Source organism: Stylophora pistillata, chromosome 5 (genome assembly GCF_964205215.1).
Source record: "Stylophora pistillata chromosome 5, jaStyPist1.2, whole genome shotgun sequence".
In the NCBI taxonomy this organism is placed as follows: Eukaryota; Metazoa; Cnidaria; class Anthozoa; order Scleractinia; family Pocilloporidae; genus Stylophora; species Stylophora pistillata.
In genome coordinates, this window is record NC_142523.1 from 17,581,868 (window position 1) to 17,600,351 (window position 18,484).

An 18,484-nucleotide genomic window follows, 5' to 3' on the forward strand; every position below is an offset into this window, starting at 1 on the left:
ATCTTGTACATGTAAGTGGAGATGTAACATTTTGAAACAAGATTGTTTCTGTTTGGGGTGAATCGATAATCTGCAAGGTTACTAAAGGCTTGAGACTTGCTTCTGTTCTCAGTCTACTTGTTTCATTTTTAACCTTGTCACTGACCTTTATTTTTTTCTCATTCAAATTGAGAACATGTAGTGAAGAACTGTTTCTTACTCTGCTCAAGCCAACATAAAGCATATGCTCCCTTGTGGATGTTGGAAAATCGACAACTGCTTTATGTAGTGTATCACCTTGACAACGCTGAATAGTTTTAGCAGCAGCAGGTCTAAGTGGAAATTAATGCTGAAGAATTTGTACTTTACTTTTTTATTGATCTGGAATTGTTTTGTTACTTCTAAAACTAGTGTCCAGTTTGTGCGTTGTACAAAGGAGCATATTCTCTGTGCTGCTTTCTGCCTATTTCAAGATGTGGAGATGATACCCAAATAATACTTGGTCTTTTTTCATAGGAAATGACAAATCTAATCAATTTAATTAATCTAATTATTATTGATCTAATTTACACTTTCATGTTCATGAAGACCGTTCACACCCGCAAATAGCAGGAGCTGGTCGAGGCGGGCGAGAATTAGAGGTACAGCAGTGGTGATAGAGTACAAATAAAGCTTAAACATAAATTAATAACATTTCCAGAAAAAGACAGCCACTTAAAACTCGTATACACAACTGCATCATTTTAATGATGTTTAAAAACATAAGAAAATAGTAACACTACAATGTAGAATATAAATTACCAGTTTATAATTAGTAAATTTTTGAAATAGAAGGGGCGATTCAACATAGTAATCCTCAGCCTCTAGGAACGAAAATAACATGTCCTTAAAGAGTTTTTTCAAAGCTCTCTTCGGAAGTTTACGAAGAGCATCGCAAATGGATTTCCAAAGTTAAGCTCCGAAGCTAGCAAAAGAGCCCTGGCTTTGATTCAGTCTCGATGGATTAATATAAAAATTTCCCAAGGAAGAGAACCTCGTATCGTGATTATGCTTTTCAGTAGCTTTAATGAAAAGATTACTAATGTTAGTAGGTACAGTTAGACATGAGACGTCAAACATAATTGAGGAAACTGATTCAACGTAGAACATATTTAGGAGGAGGATTTTTGAGGAGATAAATAAAGGCACCGCTGTGCTCTGGGTTCAGAAATATATATCAGCCGAAGAACACGTTTCTGTAGGACGAGGATTTTATATAAATGGGATTTAGCAGCTTGGCCCCAAACAGCCACGCCATAGGATAGATAAGGGAGGATCAAAGAGCGATAAATAGTTAATAGAGTGGTTAAAGGTACGAGATGCCGAAGGCGGGCAATAATTCCAATTATTCTACTTATTTTTAGTGCCACATTGTCAATGTGAAATTTCCAACTCAAATGACTATCCAATAAGACACCTAAATATTTTATATGATCCTTACATTCAAGAGAGGGAAAAGAATCATTACTATTATCAAACATTTGAATATTGACTGTAAGGTCAAGTTTACGTTGATAAGGACGAAAAATTACAGAGTTAGATTTTTTAGCATTTAAAGTTAGTTTATTTGCATTGAGCCAATCAGAAACTTTGACCAATTCGCTATTGACCGTTGCTTCAATGGTCTTGAGATTTTTATCGGCATACAACAAATTTGTGCCATCGGCATAAAGATAAAACGAAATTTTCGAAGAAGAGTGATGAAAATCATTCATATAAATTAAGAATAACAAAGGGCCAAGAACAGAGCCTTGAGGGACACCGCACGAGATCTTATTAATGTTGGATAGATTAGTAACTAATTCAGTCACTTGTGTACGACCAGGAAGGTACGAGGAAAACCAGTCATTAATGATGCCCCTGATGCCATAATGTTCAAGTTTTTTTTAGTAAGATTGAATGGTTAACAGTATCAAAGGCTTTTTTAGATCTAAGAAGATGCCGCAAGTAAATAATTTTAAGTCCATATTATTTTTTATTACACGACTTGGGCAGTCAGAGGGCCAATAACTAAAATCAACCAATCAAAATGCTCTATTACCGGTCAATGTTCTCTCAGTATTGGACCGGGCACTGTCCCGAATGCTCCCGAATGATACCGCACTTGTGTCCCTTTGAACTTCAGTCGTATAATAAATCTCTTATTAACCAAGCTTGCTCGGGTCCATACTGGAAGAATATCGGCCCTCGGTCCTTTTTGTACGGACCGAGCGCAGCGAGGTCCGTACTGTCAAGGCCTCGGACCGATATTCTCCCAGTACGGCCCTCGCGCTTGGTTAATAAGATATATGTATGATGTTATTAATGTCAATAACAGCGTGTTGAGTCGAGTGCTTTTCACGAAAGCCATACTGTGATTTCAATAAGATATCGTTTTTGTCAAGAAAGGTTTTAATTTGATGGTACATCAATTTTTCAAATATTCTATTAAAAATAGATAATAGCGAAATAGATCGATAATTCCCGGGTTCAGTTACATCGTCACTTTTGAAGACAGGAATAACTTTCGCTTGCTTTAATTTGGATGGATAGTCACCTTCTTGCGCAGAGATATTAAAAATATTTGATAGAGGGCCAGAGATAATATGTTTAGCACCAGATAAAATATGGATTGGACAAGAGTAAAGACCGAAGGTTTTGTTTCGAGCAGTAGACAGTATTTCTCGTTCAATATCTACTGGAGAGACTGCATCAAAAAAGAAGGAATTAGGATTATTACTGGGTGACAAGTACTCAGTAAAACTACAAGAAGAGGGTGGTACACGCGACGCTAGTTTCTCGCCAACAGAAGAGAAATAATCATTAAAAGTGTTTGAAATCTCAAGAGTATCATTTGTTATACTGTTATCGTTAAGGCGTTTTATCAATGAGATGACTTGAGATTTTTTCTTGTTGGCATTGATAAGGCTATTTATACCATTCCAGGTGGTCTTTATGTTATTAAAATTGTCAGCAAAGAATGCGTGATAATAGTTCTTTTTACTCAACCTAGTAAGAGCGTAAATTTTGTTCCGATAGAGTTTATATCCTCTGATTGAAATCCCCTGATTGAAAAAGAGAATTTTTCATTTTGACGGATTTTTTGAGGCCACTGGTTATCCACGACTTAGAAAATTTCTTAAGCTTACGTTTTGAAAGGGTTTTCAAAGGAGCATGTTTCTCGATAAGACTAGACAGAGTGCTATAGAAATTTGAAAAAGCGTTGTCGACAGCGAACTGGTCAGCAAAATTGTTTTGGTTTGAGAGTGCCTCCGAGAGTTAACCTATTAGCGGAGAAACCAGAAAAATCTCTGCGCTTTAGCTTTCTCGCCATCGGCACCTTAAAGAAAGAGTGGGAGATACAAAACTGGGAAAAAGGATCACTGACATCAGAGACAATATTGCCGCTGGTGATATTAGCATCCGCTTTGTTAGCCAGAATATTATCAATTAAGATGGCAGAGTTGTTATACACACGTGTTGGTTTATCAATTGTAGGTGTTAAGGAATAGTTTGCAGAGAGAACAAAAATTCCTGGGCACAACGAGAGCTTTCGGCGTGAAGGAGGTTAATGTTGAAGTCGCCCATAATATAAGCTGATTTATTCGAAACTATTAGTTTCTCAAGAGTTTCGTAAAAATATTCTTGGAATCGTTGAGGAGAGTTATGCTGTCTATATACAATACCACAAATTGTGTTGCATTTCGACGAGGAATGAATTTCAATCCATAAGGCCTGGAAAGCGTCATTAGAAGTTTTTTCAGTAACTGTATACTTCAGGGATTCCTTAATGTACAAGCCAACACCTCCAGAAGCAAGAGGTGTCGGAACATATCAAAAAACATACCCAGGCATGTTTGGATTAAAATTCAAGTTTTTCCCGGAGATTATTCTGGTTTCAGAAACTCCTATAATGCTGAAATCAAAGTTCAATTCGTCTAATAAATAGACCTGAAAATTTTCAAGATTTAACCCTAAGGCTCCTGACATTATCATGTAGAATAGAGAAATATGAATCACTAGCGCGTCTGGGTACTTTGTTTTTAAATTTGTTAAAACTACGTGGAGAGTAGTAACGGCTCGTAATACGGCTGAAGTAGGAATTGAAATCACCAGGGTTAAGGGTTTCAGCCGCATTGAGGCCAAAAAGATCAAGATCATAAATGCTAGTAGCCCTTTCCAAACACTTTTTAGTCGGCAAATGAGAAGATGCACAGTTATTGAATTGGCCATGAGCCAAAATAATATTTTGCCCAAAGTATGGAAGCTCACGGAACGAAGAGTGAACATCACTCTTCATTCCGTGAGTAACCTGAAGGTTAAAAGTCATAAATGAAATTCATACAATAATAAAAGGTACTTATCCATATTATAATGATTACGTGGTTGGCGAAAGACGCTGTAGGCTACCAATGCCCGAAATCTTTATTGCGCAGGAGTTCTCATCCTTTCGTAGATAAATAGAGGAGTTTTTGGCCCAACAGAAGCGATAGCTATGCTGCTCTTGAAATTTTTTTGCCTCAAATAGCAGGTTCTGTTTTAGCCTGAGGATCAGGCTCTCTGGGGGTTTTAGGAGGGGGAGGGGAGGGGAGGGGAGAAGGGAAAGGAGAGCCTGACACAAAGCCATATCGGAGGCCGTTCCACCCCCCCAGGAATTCGTGATGCGTGACTATAAATCTAAACCAATCAGAATTCATTCCGGTCTATTATGAATTTGACGTGCCTGTCAAACTTGCGCGAAAATGTTGTGCGTGTGAATGCCGTCAACTTCTAGCGGCCAGCTGATCATTTGCGATCTTTGCACAGAAAATCTCAAGGTTAAGTACGGAGTAAATCCATCAAAGATTCCTTTTATTTCCTCAACTTCAAATGGAGAATTTTGTAAGATATTGGGCGTAAAAGAACTCGTATTATGAGAAGTTTTGCAGACTGTCGGTATATGCGTCATCCAAACAAGTCAACAAACTGGTTCTCTTTGCAAACGTTGTGCCCGAAAGATAGTGAACTGTTATAAAACCTATTCAGACGTTAAAGAAGCACTTTGCTCAAGTAGAAGTCAGGAGCACGAAATTACGAGGTCTACTCCGCAGAGATCGAAGAGGATAACTTCGATCAGAACGCCAACCGGGATTACTCTTACTGCTAAACGATCGAAACCCTTGCAAGATGGTCCCGTCTTTCCTTCCTAAAAAAAAAAAACAACTGTTTGGTGGTGAAAGTACACAGCAAAATATCTATGATGAGATCGATAACCATATCTCAAGCCTTATGAATCTTCCAGCACAACCTCCGCCAGAAATAACAAAACAACCGCCGCTGGTTAAGGTGCGAAGTCATTTATTGTTTTCATATTAATTCTTTTCGATGTTTTCCTTACGTAGAGTATTTTTTTATTCATGTAGGTCTTCGTTGGCTATCCAGCTTCATCGAGAGTTTTGGAGAGAAGTTGTGAGGATAAGAGCGAGAGTAGTATGAGGAAGACTGTTTGCAAGGGAAACTATTGTGCCGCCGCTAATGCTGCCTTGAGTTTTCCACCGTTCCGGCGAGAGCTTGTCAAAGGGCTCATTCAATTAATTCGTAAAGAGCTTAATACTTATAGTCAAGAACCTTCTGCTGCAAATTACAATGGCGACCCATTAAGGCCACAAGTTTAACAAAAATTAATAAGGCCACAAGCTCTACTAACTCACCATGTTTCGACTGTGTGTGCCTCGTCGATCACTAACACAGAAACGTTTCTTAAGACACCCGTTTTAAGCTCGTTTTTCTGCTTTTCCAGCATCCAATGTTCAGCGCTTCTAAAAATTATTTTTGCACCCTCAAGTGATTTTTTATCGCATGTTTCAAGAGCAACAGCTTTGATCCCAAGTGTGCAAAGTTTCTTTATTTGTTGATTTCGAATCAACTCGAGCGGGTTAACTACAATTATCTTGAAGGTTTTCTCTTCCCCGTGTTTTGCTTTCCATAAATTGAAATAAATCTTTGGAAGAATTTGGTAAATAAAACTTTTTCCAAATCCTGTTGGAAGAACACCAAGAACTTCTCGCCGATCGACAACTAAAGTTTTGATACACTCGATCTGCTCTTTCTTCGGAATGATACCCGGAAAAAACTGCAATGCAGTTTGAAAGGCTACTTCAAAGTCTTCTTCTTTAACTGCAGAGGTCATTACAATTCACATCAAGGCAAAATCAGGTCTCATAAACGAAAAAGTTGGCTGAGTGTGAAATCTCAAGATGGCGGTCTGATCATGCAGAAAAACATTTTTACCTCCGGTAAATCATCTATTGTTATATTGGCCAATGAGAAGTCCGTTCAAAATCTGAACGGATGAACGGCTTCCGATATGGCTTTGTGTCAGGCTCTCCTTTTCCTTCTCCCCTCCCCTCCCCTAGAGAGCCTGATCGTCAGGCTAGTTCTGTTTCATCGGGGTGAGATGATCAAAGACTCTAACATCGCCAAGCTCGTTTTCAGCAGACAAACCAATGCTTGTGGGATTAACTCGGGAGGCACGTTGACGTACTTCCATAACTTTCCTTTTTGCTAAACGCCTGACAAATTTACATACCACAGGTTTCGGGCCTTCGGTTTCGTTCCTAGTTGTTACACGATGCGCTATATCGATGTCGAGAAGGGATACCTCAGCTCCCATTTCTTGAAAGAGATTTACGAAGAGAGAACTTGTTTCGGGGGCGGTCTCTTGTATTTAGCTCCGGTAACCCAATTATTTTTACGTTGAACTGGTAACTGTATTCCTCGGCTGCATTAATGGCGTTACCGACACGTTCCACCTGGGCACTGAGTACATTAAAGCGATGGGATATTTGCTTAAGCTAAGCCAAGACATCAGAGTTAGAAGCTGATAGGTCATCATACTCGTCAGTCAAGTATTGTAAACTTTTAGAGGTTTCGACGTTTGAGGCACTTGTAGCAGCGGTGATTCTGTTTTCATTAGCAGCCTCGGAGGCGGCAAAGGTTTCTTTCAGGGACTTAACTTCTTTGCACAAGTCATCAACTTGCTGTTTAAGAAACTGGTTTTCTTGCTCGAGAGAAGCAATTGTCGCTTTAGGCATTTTAAGTAGAAGTCTCAGAGGTAGAAAAGTACAAAATGAAATGATAAAAGCGTCTAAAAGGTCGAAAGAGCAAGAACTCAAAATGTAGCGTCTATCTTGTTCTCCAACCGCTGACCATAATTGCCGATGCTAGCAGTATGCAGGACGCGTAGTATTGTAAATGAACTTTGTAGTGGTCATTACTCACCATAGAGTCTCCGTGGCTCAGTGGTAGAGTATCATAGCGCGGAATCCGAAGGTCTGAGGCTCGATTCCTCATGAGGACACAGAATTTTTCTCTATCCCATGCTCATGACAAGACGAAAAACATCTTTCTCAACCGGATAATGTGTAAGAAAGCTTGCATCTGTGGGGGACACTGGTCAAGTGGCAAGCAGGAATGCCTGAAAGATATGCCTTAGCTACCTTTTTCAGAAGCATACATTAGGAAACTATCAAAGTCCAAGGTTTCTTAAGAAAAAGAAGCTACAAAAGTTGACGTAGCCAAGCGTTCTGAAGCTGATAGCGGCAAGGAAATTAAGCTAAAACGCCGGCTTCAACGAGGCCGAGGCCAGAAGTATTAGACAAGTCTTCTGAAAGAGCTTATTCGCACGAGGAGAATAATGAGAATAAGTCATTGTTTCTATCAATGATATTAGATGTAGCAATGACGTTTTTCTTCTATAAACACCCATTATGTCTTAAGTGTTCCTGTCTGAGAAAGTGTTCCAGGAGCCAAAAGTGGTAGTCAACCGATTTGGCTGAAACTTGGCACAAAAGTTGAGTGTGATAAGATATTTCAAAAGCCACTTTGGCTCACTTCTCTGACTGTTTGTTCTGGAGTTTCAGGGGGAGGGGGGGTCCTATTTGTGGCCTATGGAGCACCAAAAATTCATCCTTCTAGGTGGCATTTTGAAAGTGCTATAAAATTCCATTGGTAAATTGTGCTGCCAAATGAATTTGACCATGGACTCTACTATAGTGGAGCTTTTACTTCATAAATGTAACTTTGTTTCTAAGCGATTAGACAGGGAGGGGCCTGGGGCTAAAGTTAGGTCAAATTTGAGGTCAAAATCACTACCCAAAATTGCCATTTTTCAAAAAACCATAACATTCACCTGCCTTCTTGCATAACTTTCATACCAAATTCAGTATGTACTTTAGTGACCCATTTATCAAAATCAGTTGAGAAAAAATTGGCTTGTTAAGGTTTGTTAAGCTTTTTGCTTAAACTCTCCATGCCCCCCTAAGGCCAAGCAGAATGGAATTTTGAGCATAATTCATGCTATAAACAGACCAAAGTCTTGACATAAAGCCTTTATTTTGTATTCGGTGAATGAAAATGAAACATTTAAGCCAAATCAATGTAATTATCTAGAAATACCTCGTCTAATAGCTACAATTCTAAGAAGGCCTCTGTTTAGCACTACAAAAGCTTACCGCTTTAGCAAAATAAAGGTAATTTTTTCCTTTTTGAAAACTTAGTACCCGTCATAGAGCACAAATGATGATGTTCTGACAACATCGATACGAGTACTTGTAATCAGCAAGGACTGTTCAGATTGCGAAATCTCAGCGGATAAGTCACTCTTTTTATACGCGAAAGCATTCTCGGCCGCATTTTCGTGTCGCGCAAAAACTTAGAACCTGACTTTGTCACAAGACGAAAAATCCCATCAAACTGGAAATTTGGCAGAAGATGTCTCCAGCTACTCTAATAACTAACTAAACTAAAATCTCAAAGGGATTGATGATTCCTTATGTTTTAATTTTGATGAAGTCAGATGAAAACTAAGAATAGAACACGTGAGTGCCCTTTCATTGGTATGTTAGTCTCAAACAATAACATAACTGGTCAAGTTTGCACATCACTCCCTTGTCTTTTAAACGCTATGTATTGCGAAGCCACTGGAGAGTCCACCCTAGGAAATGATGAATGATTGATGCTCCAACTTGCGTTGTAACACACGCAGATTTTTTGTTGCCTCATAGCCATTCCCTCGTTATACGAAGGCCGGCAATGTCATATCACTCAAGTTTTGCCGTTTTGGCAGTTGGAAGTAGGTTGACCTCCGATAGTTTTGACTTGAAACAAAAATCGAGAGTTTAAAGAAATTTAGCGAGCTCCCCCGCATTATTGAGGAATTTGAGAGTTTGATGAAACAGTGCTTCCATATGCTCTCATTGGATACCAGATTGGCTATAACCAACTAGGCGCTAAGGAACTGATTTGCTATTTACCATCTCTCATCCAATTGCAACGTACACTCCTGGAATAATAGTTAAGCATATGTACTTAAATTTATAACTAGTATCCTTTCTCTATTGTTTAAAACCTTAAAGCGCAGATATATTCCTTTCTGACGCCCCATGCAATGCATCTATTTCGGGAAGAATTCCATTCAGCTGATTCCAAGAAACAAGCAATATCGGGTTGCTACCGAAGAGAGTGGCCTGGGTCATATCCTTAGAATTGCACCGAAGAGAAAGGCTGCACGATCTACTTCGGGAGGGTAAGTTAAATTGCCTTTTGCCAAAGAGGATTTTAAACGCAACCCAAAAGTCGCGTTTAAAGAACGTGTAGAGCAGAGGATTAGTGACTGACGTCGTGTACCTAACAACTACAAACACCTCGAATGCTTTCAATATGGTGGCCGGCAAACTCGACATCAGATAAGACTTGATGTTTGCTATTAGCATGAGGGCGAAATATGGTAACCAGCAAAATGCAAACATCGTAGCCATGATAGCAAAAATTATGACGCACTTTCGCTCGTTGTTCTTTTTGGCTTGAAATCTCGAAAAGGCAATGTTAATCTGCTTCTTAGGTATTTTGCGGTTGGAAATAACTTTGAATATAACAATGAACGCATAAATGATAAATGTGTATGGCACAAGAAACACTATTATGAGGCAAACTGCAGCATGAATTATAAAGTAAAGAAGTTGTGACTGGCTTTTGATCCAAACAATGGGAACCACAGCAATAACAGCTGATGTGACCCAAATGGCCACAAGAATTCCAAACATCATCCTCTTCCTTATCAGCTGGCGTCTCAGTGGTTTTTTAACAGCAAAGTATTTATCTGCAGTTATGGCTAGTATGTGAAACCCAGCTGAGACCGCCATCAGGGTGTGCAGGGCGAACATCCAAAAGTTGAAATTTCCTACCATGGTCAATGGTACAACATTGAAGGTAAACACAATGAAGTAGGGAATGTTTATCGCGCCTGTGATGAAGTCAGATATCGCTAAGCCAAGGAGGAGGTAATTGGAGGTAGTTCGGAGAGACTCTTTTCTTAAAAACAGGAAAAATACGAGTCCGTTGGTGAGAACGATGATCAAAGCGATAGGAAGTAACCTGCTAAGGGACACCACGCCATGGTTTGGACGCTCAGGTAAGCTTCCCACTGAACTGTTATTCATGTTTGCTCTATTAGTGTTTTTTCCAAGAATCTTCAGAGAGTAACTGAAATAAATAAACAAAAATTGCCCTCAGCCTTTAAGGTGTAATTTTGGTCGTTTGTTATAGCTATTTCTGTTGATACTATATTAATTTCTAAATCAGCAAGAACAAATTTTGACAAAAAAGGAAACAGTATAGAAACTCACTCCACAAGAAACGGAGACAACTTGTGTATAAGATCCGGCACAGATGTCTTTTTCAATTTCAAGATTAACATCCCTTTATACGAAATAAGGCCACCTTTGCAACCACATCAATCTTCTCATCTTATTTTCCAAGAAAAAATACATATACTCTTGCAAAATCAACGAGATAAATCCAGATATTCCAAACTCATAAAATTTTTTAAAATGCACTGAGAAATTGAGAAGTGAAATCAAAATGTTTTGTTGGTTTGTTTCTTTGCTTAGTTTTGTTTTAGTTTTAGTGTTAAACATGTCTTGTGAACAGATTATTGTGCTCTGAGTAACGTCACTATGATAATATTAATATTTATAATGTAGTTCGAATATAACGCGCGCTGTCACTGGTTTAAAGAGCGTGCTCTATCACGCTACAAAACACGGAGCTGAGCCAAAGCTGTCATGTTATCTGCCAATTTTTATTGTCGACTATTTCCGATACGTCTCTGTAGCTTTTTTTTTTCGTTAATTGAAAGCGAAATTTCCCATCAAACGAACCGGAAAGTAGCAATAAAAGAACCAAACAAAGCAGAAAAAAATTCTCAAAGACAAAACGAAATGGACTGTCCGAGTTTTAAAAGTTTTCATGCTCAGTTCGATTGTAAGCTTAAGTACGCTAATAAAACTCAAACACAGCAAACACTCGTATAGTATACATAGTTTGTGTTAAAAGACAAAACAGATTAAAGCAGGAATTATGAAAAATATAACCAAACTGGCATAATTGTTAAATGTGAACGGTGCGTTTAGTGGAAGGCCACATCAGTCACTGCAATCCTCGTGTTCCTGTGATTATCCAGCTGTTTTTCATTCATAAAACATACGTTCTGAGCAGTTTCTTTTCTGATTTTCAAGTGAAAAAACTTGCGCGTTTTATATAAGCCACAATTCGGCCGGATTTCGCTGAATTATTCAATGAACATTGAGACTAAAAGAACTCCAGGCAAGTGTTAAATTCGACCTTGCGAGCTTTGATGATTTGTGAATTTTGATGGTTTAACATTTTCGACAGCTTTAGCCTTTTTCAACCAAGATTATTTAAACCATTCTAAAATGGACTCTGATTGGCTGATTGTAGCGTGTTTTGTGCGATCATAAAATAGCTGTATTAGCTGGTCGCTTGTCAAAGTTCTGCATTTATCTCCCCTTTCACCTTTAGCGGTCGCGGTCACCCTTATCTGAGTACCAACTGCAATTCCTTGGCTAACCGCTTAATGCAGGGTGACCGCTTAAGACAAATTTCACCGATATGGGGTTTAAACAAAACAATACACAACACCAATTTATGCCATAATAGACCACTTAATGTACAGATCTCTCAAAAATACCATATAATTTGATTTTGGACAAAAAAGATTGATAAAAAATTACTTGAAATATTATACTTAATTCTATTTGAGTAGTTCAACACAAGTAAAAGACAATGAGAACGGGCCGTTGAGACTCAGTTAAGGGTGATCGTGACCCCTTTCTAGAGGTGACCGCTTAATAATGGTGAAAGTAACAGTGATGAAGGGGAAACAAAATCGGAACTTTGACAAGCGACCGCTTAAAACAGGATGACTGCTAAGTAAGGTGTCGCATCTCTACAAAGTCAGTCGTTTTAGACGTGCTCTTTATAGAGGATATGTCCTCTGTACTCATTAGAGTTGAGTTTCATACATTTCAAAGAGTTTCTTGGAGAAATTTTAGTCGCTTTCGAGGAATTAACTGTTCGAGAAAGTTATCGCACATCACAAAGGGAATATAAAAGTATGGTCGCCAGGATGAGTGATCAACATTTCCTAATCAACTATACAAAACGTTAAGAGGGAATTAAACTGAACTTTACTCATCATAACTGCATAATAGTTATCAAAAAAATATGAAAAGGCGATCTTACTTCGAGTGCAGCAACAGAAGTATTCAAAAAGATCACGTAGTCTTCATCAACCAGAATTCAAACTTCATCTGCCGAGTCGAGACGAAAGAGTGCAAATGAGGATATGCAGAAATAAGTCTGCGGATTCTAAACTAATGATTAGTAACACAGCTGGTGATAATATACAAGGTGTTTAGTTGACACTAGTTTACCTCTATCGGTAAAAGACTTCAATTCTGAAAAAAATTATACATAAAATGTAATCATATTTAAGTTGGATACCTCCTACATGAAAGGAATCTAACATTTCTCGTTTTTAAATGCAAATGTGAGTTGACAATGACTATTTTCAATAACACTTCAAAGATAGAGTGTTCCTGTTACGTGACTTATAAATTTTAGGAAATTAACCACAGAATCGGTCCATCTGATGTTAAGAGGGGAATTAAAGTGTTGGTGCTTGATTTTCATAGTGGAACAAAGGCTTTATCAGTGGACAGAATCCGCATGAAATAGCAGAGTTCCAATAAAGCAACTGCCTTTTCTTTCCTGCGATTGGCTGTTTCAAACCGTTTGATTAGCCTTTGTTACGAAAATGACCCTAAAACTGAAATATTATATTTTTAACCAAATTACGATTGCTGAGATGATAATGTGCAAAAAAACTATTTTTCAAATATTTTCGCACAGAAAAATAGTTTTTAACTCCGATTACTTTATAAAGTAAAATGCAGATATAGTCTTCGTAAAAAAAATTCATCCAACTAGAGCTCTGTTTGAGTCGAGGATTTCCAATTATGCCCTTCTTATCGTTTGAAATCAGACAAACAGGGGAAAAGATTTTCATTTTGACTGCTGGTTCGAGAATGTTTATCGTGCACTTTTTACTTAGCTGTCGAGAAAATGTATTTTTACCCAATTCATTCTTGGCAGAACCTTTTATGTGCCTTATGGGTTGCCATTCAAATAATGCAGACAAAGCTTACTTTAATTTCAGATTTGGTATTGAGATTGAAATTTTTACCTTAGAGGTAAAGAAATTAATTTAGTGAAAATTGCTGGGCTTAATCACGTTTACAGTTAGCTTGTTAACCCCAACGATGATTTCTTGCTGTTTATTCAAAAAATGAATATAACCCTCTCAGTGCATGAAATGAACTTTTCTTGTCGGTGGTAGAGCAAGGATAAAAACTCCATTCGAAAATTGAAAGGCGGAATATAAATGATAATGTCTTTTAAAGCATGCAGAGCAATTTTCGGTGGAAGTATTTATTTTTCGAATTAATGAAATTTATATGCCCCACGGCACGCAGGGCTAGTGAGCGCCTGCTGCGCGGTTGTGTGCCTTTAGTTGAACAGACTGCAGAGGATTAACTAATTAGTTTTCCTTTCCTTTCCACTTCCACGAATCGACAACCTTATTAACCACAGGACCTATCTACGTCATAGCAATATTGCTGTGGGTCGAAAGACGAACGGTCTCTGAAGAAACAATATGCAACTTTTTGTTTATAAAGCACTTAGGAAATTACTTTCATTTCAGAGCCAAGTGTTTACGGTAAATATTCCATACAAATAAAATAGATATAACTCTTTTCTATTACAGCAGAATATAGTAATAGTTACTTTAAACTGGAAGAATTCCCTAGACACAACGCTTTGCCACAAGAGAATTTTTATTGAATTTCTCAAAAATGTTTTCGATCGCAAGAGTGTAAAGTAGTTCACAACTGAAAGCTGAGAACATTTTGGCACAAAAGTCAGTACAATTGTTGATCATTCCCAATCCGCTTTCACTACATTAATAAATGGACAGTCTCTAATTTAGGATATCGCCTCTGCTCATTACAAAGCAACGATTTTCAACTCAGCGTTATATCAAATATCTCTATTTTACTTTTTTTTATCTATTTTTTAGTATAAAATTATCCTGGAATCTACAAGAATGGAACACGGTGAAGTATTTTCATTCGCTCTCATATAGTATGTCATCATTTGTCTCTTATGCGAAGTATTTGTGCCTGAATCAGACCGAACGTAGTTTTGTAGAAATTATATAATTATTATACGTGACCCATGAAAAGCTATGATCTTGATGCGTAAAAATTTTAGAGAAAGAATCGGCGCCACACCTTTCTGAAAATGTTTGTAAAGTGCCTCTTATTTGACGCCTTTTTGGCTAGTGCGTACATCAGTTACAGCTGATGACGATTGGCTTTGCGTTCAGGCTTACTTCCCACCATGATTTCACCGAGTCGCGTTAGCGAAACATCGTTTATTTATTAGAAAAGAATGATTGATTAAGTTTTGTCTCTTGGATACACCGTTACTTTCTCTGAAAATATCGAAAAGTGAAGGCAGAGAGTCGAGTTAATGTGCAGCTGCCTTGATTGAAATTAGAGAGTTCGTTTTTTATTCAAATTGAAATGAGTGCAAATGAATCAATAGGCTTAAATTAGAGTTTATTCCACACTGTTCACGAATCCTTTTTAATATTGCAAGGAAGTGAGAGAGAGAATAAAAAACAAGGCACTTTTAAGAGTCAGTCCTTAAGACAAACAACATATATCAACCAAAAAATATAGAAAGTATTATCAAGCAAATTTGCTTAATACATTATTACTGAGTCTAATTGACGTTAGTTTTACTTCATAAAGTAGGAAATAATTCTCGCGTTTCCTGATGAAAAAGGAAATAATGTCCGAAATCATACTAAACCAACATCTAATCCTGTTCAAAATATTCGATAAAGAAAGGCAAGAGTAATTATGATAAAAGGCTTCTTGCGTCACACAAATATGATACCATGCTCTATCTACAAACTCCATATTTTGCAACAAGTTTGGTCCTTCAAAACCAACAGCAAATAATTTTGCAAGACTTAAAATTTTGAATTATGATCAACTCAAAGAATGAAATCCCTCTTAATAAAATTCTTTGTCTTCTCTTCACTTGCTTATGGAAGCTTGTTGAAGTGATGTTTGTATTAAACTGACATTTTTTTTATGCTACTCTGGTTTAAAGATTTAACCGAAATTACAGTTCATCGACCCGTTGAGTCAATGAATTGTAATTTCGGTTACATTCATTAAATATCTAAACCAGAGCAGCATTAAAGCATGTCTGATTATCCACCTGGTTGCTGTGTGAACGTAAATATATCTGACCTTTTTTTGTTCCTTTTTGTCAACCTTTCAAGACCCCAAAATTGAATTGCTTTTCACAATCTACATTCCTTTGAAAATTGATCAAATCCCCTAGATCCCCATTATGATTGAATCTACATTATTTCATTCCGCAAATGTCTATTTACAACCAGTTTCCTGACTCGCAATGATACATGGCCTCGTTTGAATGAGGCCTTAACCAGTGTTTCACTTTACCAATTCAACTTACCTTCCTCTAAGTACCAGATAAAGAACTAAACACTAAAATAAAAGAAGAATTAAACTGATTCAAAGAGATAAAGAAAAATCAACTGAAATAACTATCACTTGTGGAACAAGGATCACTTGCGACAAATCAGTTTAGGCCCAAGATGACACCCCCGTGCCTTTTAAGAAACTCAATTTCGAGTCAATCCGTTTATTGTTACACCGAAAAAATCGAAACCAGATTAACCGCGATCCTGAGTAACTAATAAAATATAAATCATACTTCAACGAAGGATTATTGCTAACTGTGCTAATAACAACCTTACTGAAAAGATTGGAGTTTAGTCAAAGTATTTTCATTCGCTCTCGTTTAGTTCGTTGAATTACCAATTGAAAGTTGTCAGGACTGAATCGGATTTTACCTGTAAGCCGGAAAAATCGATACTTCACAGAATGAGGTCCTGTGAAAACGTACTTTTTCCAGAAAAAAAAGGGAGAGTATATAACAAAAACTTGGCCTTGGTTATCGTTGGGCCGCAAAAAAATTCATAATTAACAACAAGGATAATAATGAATAATAATATTGATAATAAGAAAAAGATGAAGGAGGATAGAAATAACCGTTAGGTCGTGAGATGCCTATTGATTGCTCTATTTCAAAAAGCACTTAACAGAACGAAAAGAGTATGAACAGGAACTATTTGAGAAACTGGTCAGATCCCAAAAGATTAGTGCATGTACGTCCTCTTACAGTCAAACTAAGTGAAGCGTACCCCTCAGGATTACTTTGATGATTTGATTATTTGAATATTGAACCCACTAATCGTTTCAGGAGCGCAATAACGAATTGAACATTTGAACATGGAACCCGCTAACCGTTTCAAGAATGCATTAATGGATTGATTATTTGAATATGGAACCCGATAGCCGTATTCGTTTTGAAAAGGCGCGGATCATTGTCCAAATCAGAAGTCCATTTCTGATTGGATTATGCGAACACGTGATGATGGATCGGAACTATTTCAACATGGCGTCAGACATGGCGGGAAAGGTGAGTTCGAGTGTTGAGTAGAACTTCTTGTAAATGTTGTAAATGGAATGTTATCGAGAGCTTTTTCCGCCTATTTACATCTTGTCGAGCTTGTAGAAATTCTTGTGTATTCATGGTCGAAAAAATAGTTTACGGGCGAAGCCATCACAAGACTTTTTCTATTTCGTTAATATTTGCGATCGACTGTTTTCGCAGTGTTTTTACAGTGCAGTTTGTTCATTTTCAGGATTCCTCGTCAAATAGAACAATCTTATTGGACTTCAGAAATGGACTTCTAATTTGAACAATGATCCGCGCCTTTTCAAAACGGATACGGCTATCAGGTTCAATATTCAAATAATCAATACATTATTGCATTCGTGAAACGGCTAGCGGGTTCAATAATCAAATAATCAATTCATTTGCATTCTTGAAACGACTGGCGGGTTCAATTTCCAAATGATCCAAATGATTTCCAAATGATTAATGTAATCTTAAGGGGTACGCTTCCCTTAGTTTGACTGTAAGAACGAAAGCTCAGGCGTGAGTGCAGGAAATCGTGTTGAAAATCGTTTGTTTCACCAGTTAAGCGAGTGCTAAAGAAATTTGACGAGTGCTCGTTCATTCCAAATTGTATGAGAAAAGTTATGCGACCAGTTATTACTAATAAACATGATAGGAACAGCTTTTCACAGTAGTGCAGAAGCGAAGGGCCCGAATAATTACTTGCAAGACTACTTTATTCAAACCTTGCAAACGTCATTGTGTAGTCGGTGAAAACAAACGTATTCAATCAAAACAACAATTTTCCGAATTATTTTGTAAAAGTTTTCTTTGCCCCCCCCCCCCCACCCCCCCCAAATTTAGAGCCTGGCCTAACGGCATGTTGCCCTCTTTGGTATTGAATTACCCTGGACCACCTTTCTACTTTGTGTTACCTTAGAACTACATTTCTCTTTGCCAATCAGACTAGGGAAAATTTTTCGAGTTTGGCTGATGGTCACGGGTCGTGCCTCTTAAGTCGTACCTTTTAAGTCGCGGGTTTTTAAGGTTGCAGCTATCAGAAAACGTTGTTTTGTGTTACCTTTATTGTTTTACTATAACAATAGTTAAGCGCTAGTTTACTATCTTCGGAACTCATTAGAACGTCTTCTCTGTATCTTATAAAGACGTGAGTGATAACCATACCTTCATACGACAAGTTTTATATTATATTATATAAGAATATTAAAGATCTTTGATGCAGAAATATTGAGAAAGCGCTTTATTTCTTTGAGACATCAAACAGTTGGTTACGTTGCTCTAATTTTGGATATTGGAACGGAAACATCAACTCCTATGACTCGCGTTTTCTTTCGACCAACAAAGTCACCAGCTCCCAGTTGGCTCACTTAGTAAAGCCTTACACTGGTATCGAAGAGGTCATGGGTCAAACAGGCCTGAATTTTTCTTTTAGGCTTTATTATTACTACTGCCTAAATAATGTTCATCACTGCGAAGATCGCTCTGATCCTCACTTTTT

At 37.6% G+C, this 18,484-nt stretch overlaps 3 protein-coding genes and 1 pseudogene across 3 annotated transcripts; 1 reads left to right on the forward strand and 3 right to left on the reverse strand.

The window, feature by feature from the left end:
- Positions 1-4,299: 4,299 nt before the first annotated feature.
- Positions 4,300-7,203, reverse strand: LOC111328097 (uncharacterized; annotated as a pseudogene).
- On the reverse strand, positions 4,832-6,271 carry LOC148730612 (ATP-dependent helicase wrn-1-like). The gene is made up of 2 exons (XM_088761447.1): positions 5,688-6,271; positions 4,832-5,182 (listed from the first exon to the last, which is right to left on the reverse strand). The coding sequence occupies exons 1-2, from the start codon at positions 6,164-6,166 to the stop codon at positions 5,140-5,142; spliced, it is 522 nt and encodes a 173-aa protein (XP_088617573.1). The 5' UTR covers positions 6,167-6,271; the 3' UTR covers positions 4,832-5,139.
- Positions 5,164-6,013, forward strand: LOC148730613 (uncharacterized). Its single transcript, XM_088761448.1, has 2 exons — positions 5,164-5,322; positions 5,400-6,013. Exons 1-2 carry the CDS (start codon positions 5,164-5,166, stop codon positions 5,649-5,651), a joined length of 411 nt encoding a protein of 136 aa, XP_088617574.1. The 3' UTR covers positions 5,652-6,013.
- A 1,148-nt stretch (positions 7,204-8,351) lies between the features above and the next one.
- LOC111328096 (octopamine receptor beta-2R-like) lies at positions 8,352-13,043 on the reverse strand. The gene is made up of 2 exons (XM_022932467.2): positions 12,580-13,043; positions 8,352-10,518 (listed from the first exon to the last, which is right to left on the reverse strand). The coding sequence occupies exon 2, from the start codon at positions 10,473-10,475 to the stop codon at positions 9,387-9,389; it is 1,089 nt and encodes a 362-aa protein (XP_022788202.1). The 5' UTR covers positions 10,476-10,518; positions 12,580-13,043; the 3' UTR covers positions 8,352-9,386.
- Positions 13,044-18,484: the final 5,441 nt, after the last annotated feature.

Coding starts and splice junctions, on each gene's coding strand:
- LOC148730613 (XM_088761448.1), top strand. CDS start 5,164: ATGGTCCCGTCTTTCCTTCCTAAAAAAAAAAAACAACTGTTTGGTGGT. Junction 5,323..5,399: donor AACAACCGCCGCTGGTTAAG/GTGCGAAGTCAT, acceptor TTATTCATGTAG/GTCTTCGTTGGCTATCCAGC.
- LOC148730612 (XM_088761447.1), bottom strand. CDS start 6,166: ATGACCTCTGCAGTTAAAGAAGAAGACTTTGAAGTAGCCTTTCAAACT. Junction 5,183..5,687: donor GCACACACAGTCGAAACATG/GTGAGTTAGTAG, acceptor TTTTTTTTTTAG/GAAGGAAAGACGGGACCATC.
- LOC111328096 (XM_022932467.2), bottom strand. CDS start 10,475: ATGAATAACAGTTCAGTGGGAAGCTTACCTGAGCGTCCAAACCATGGC.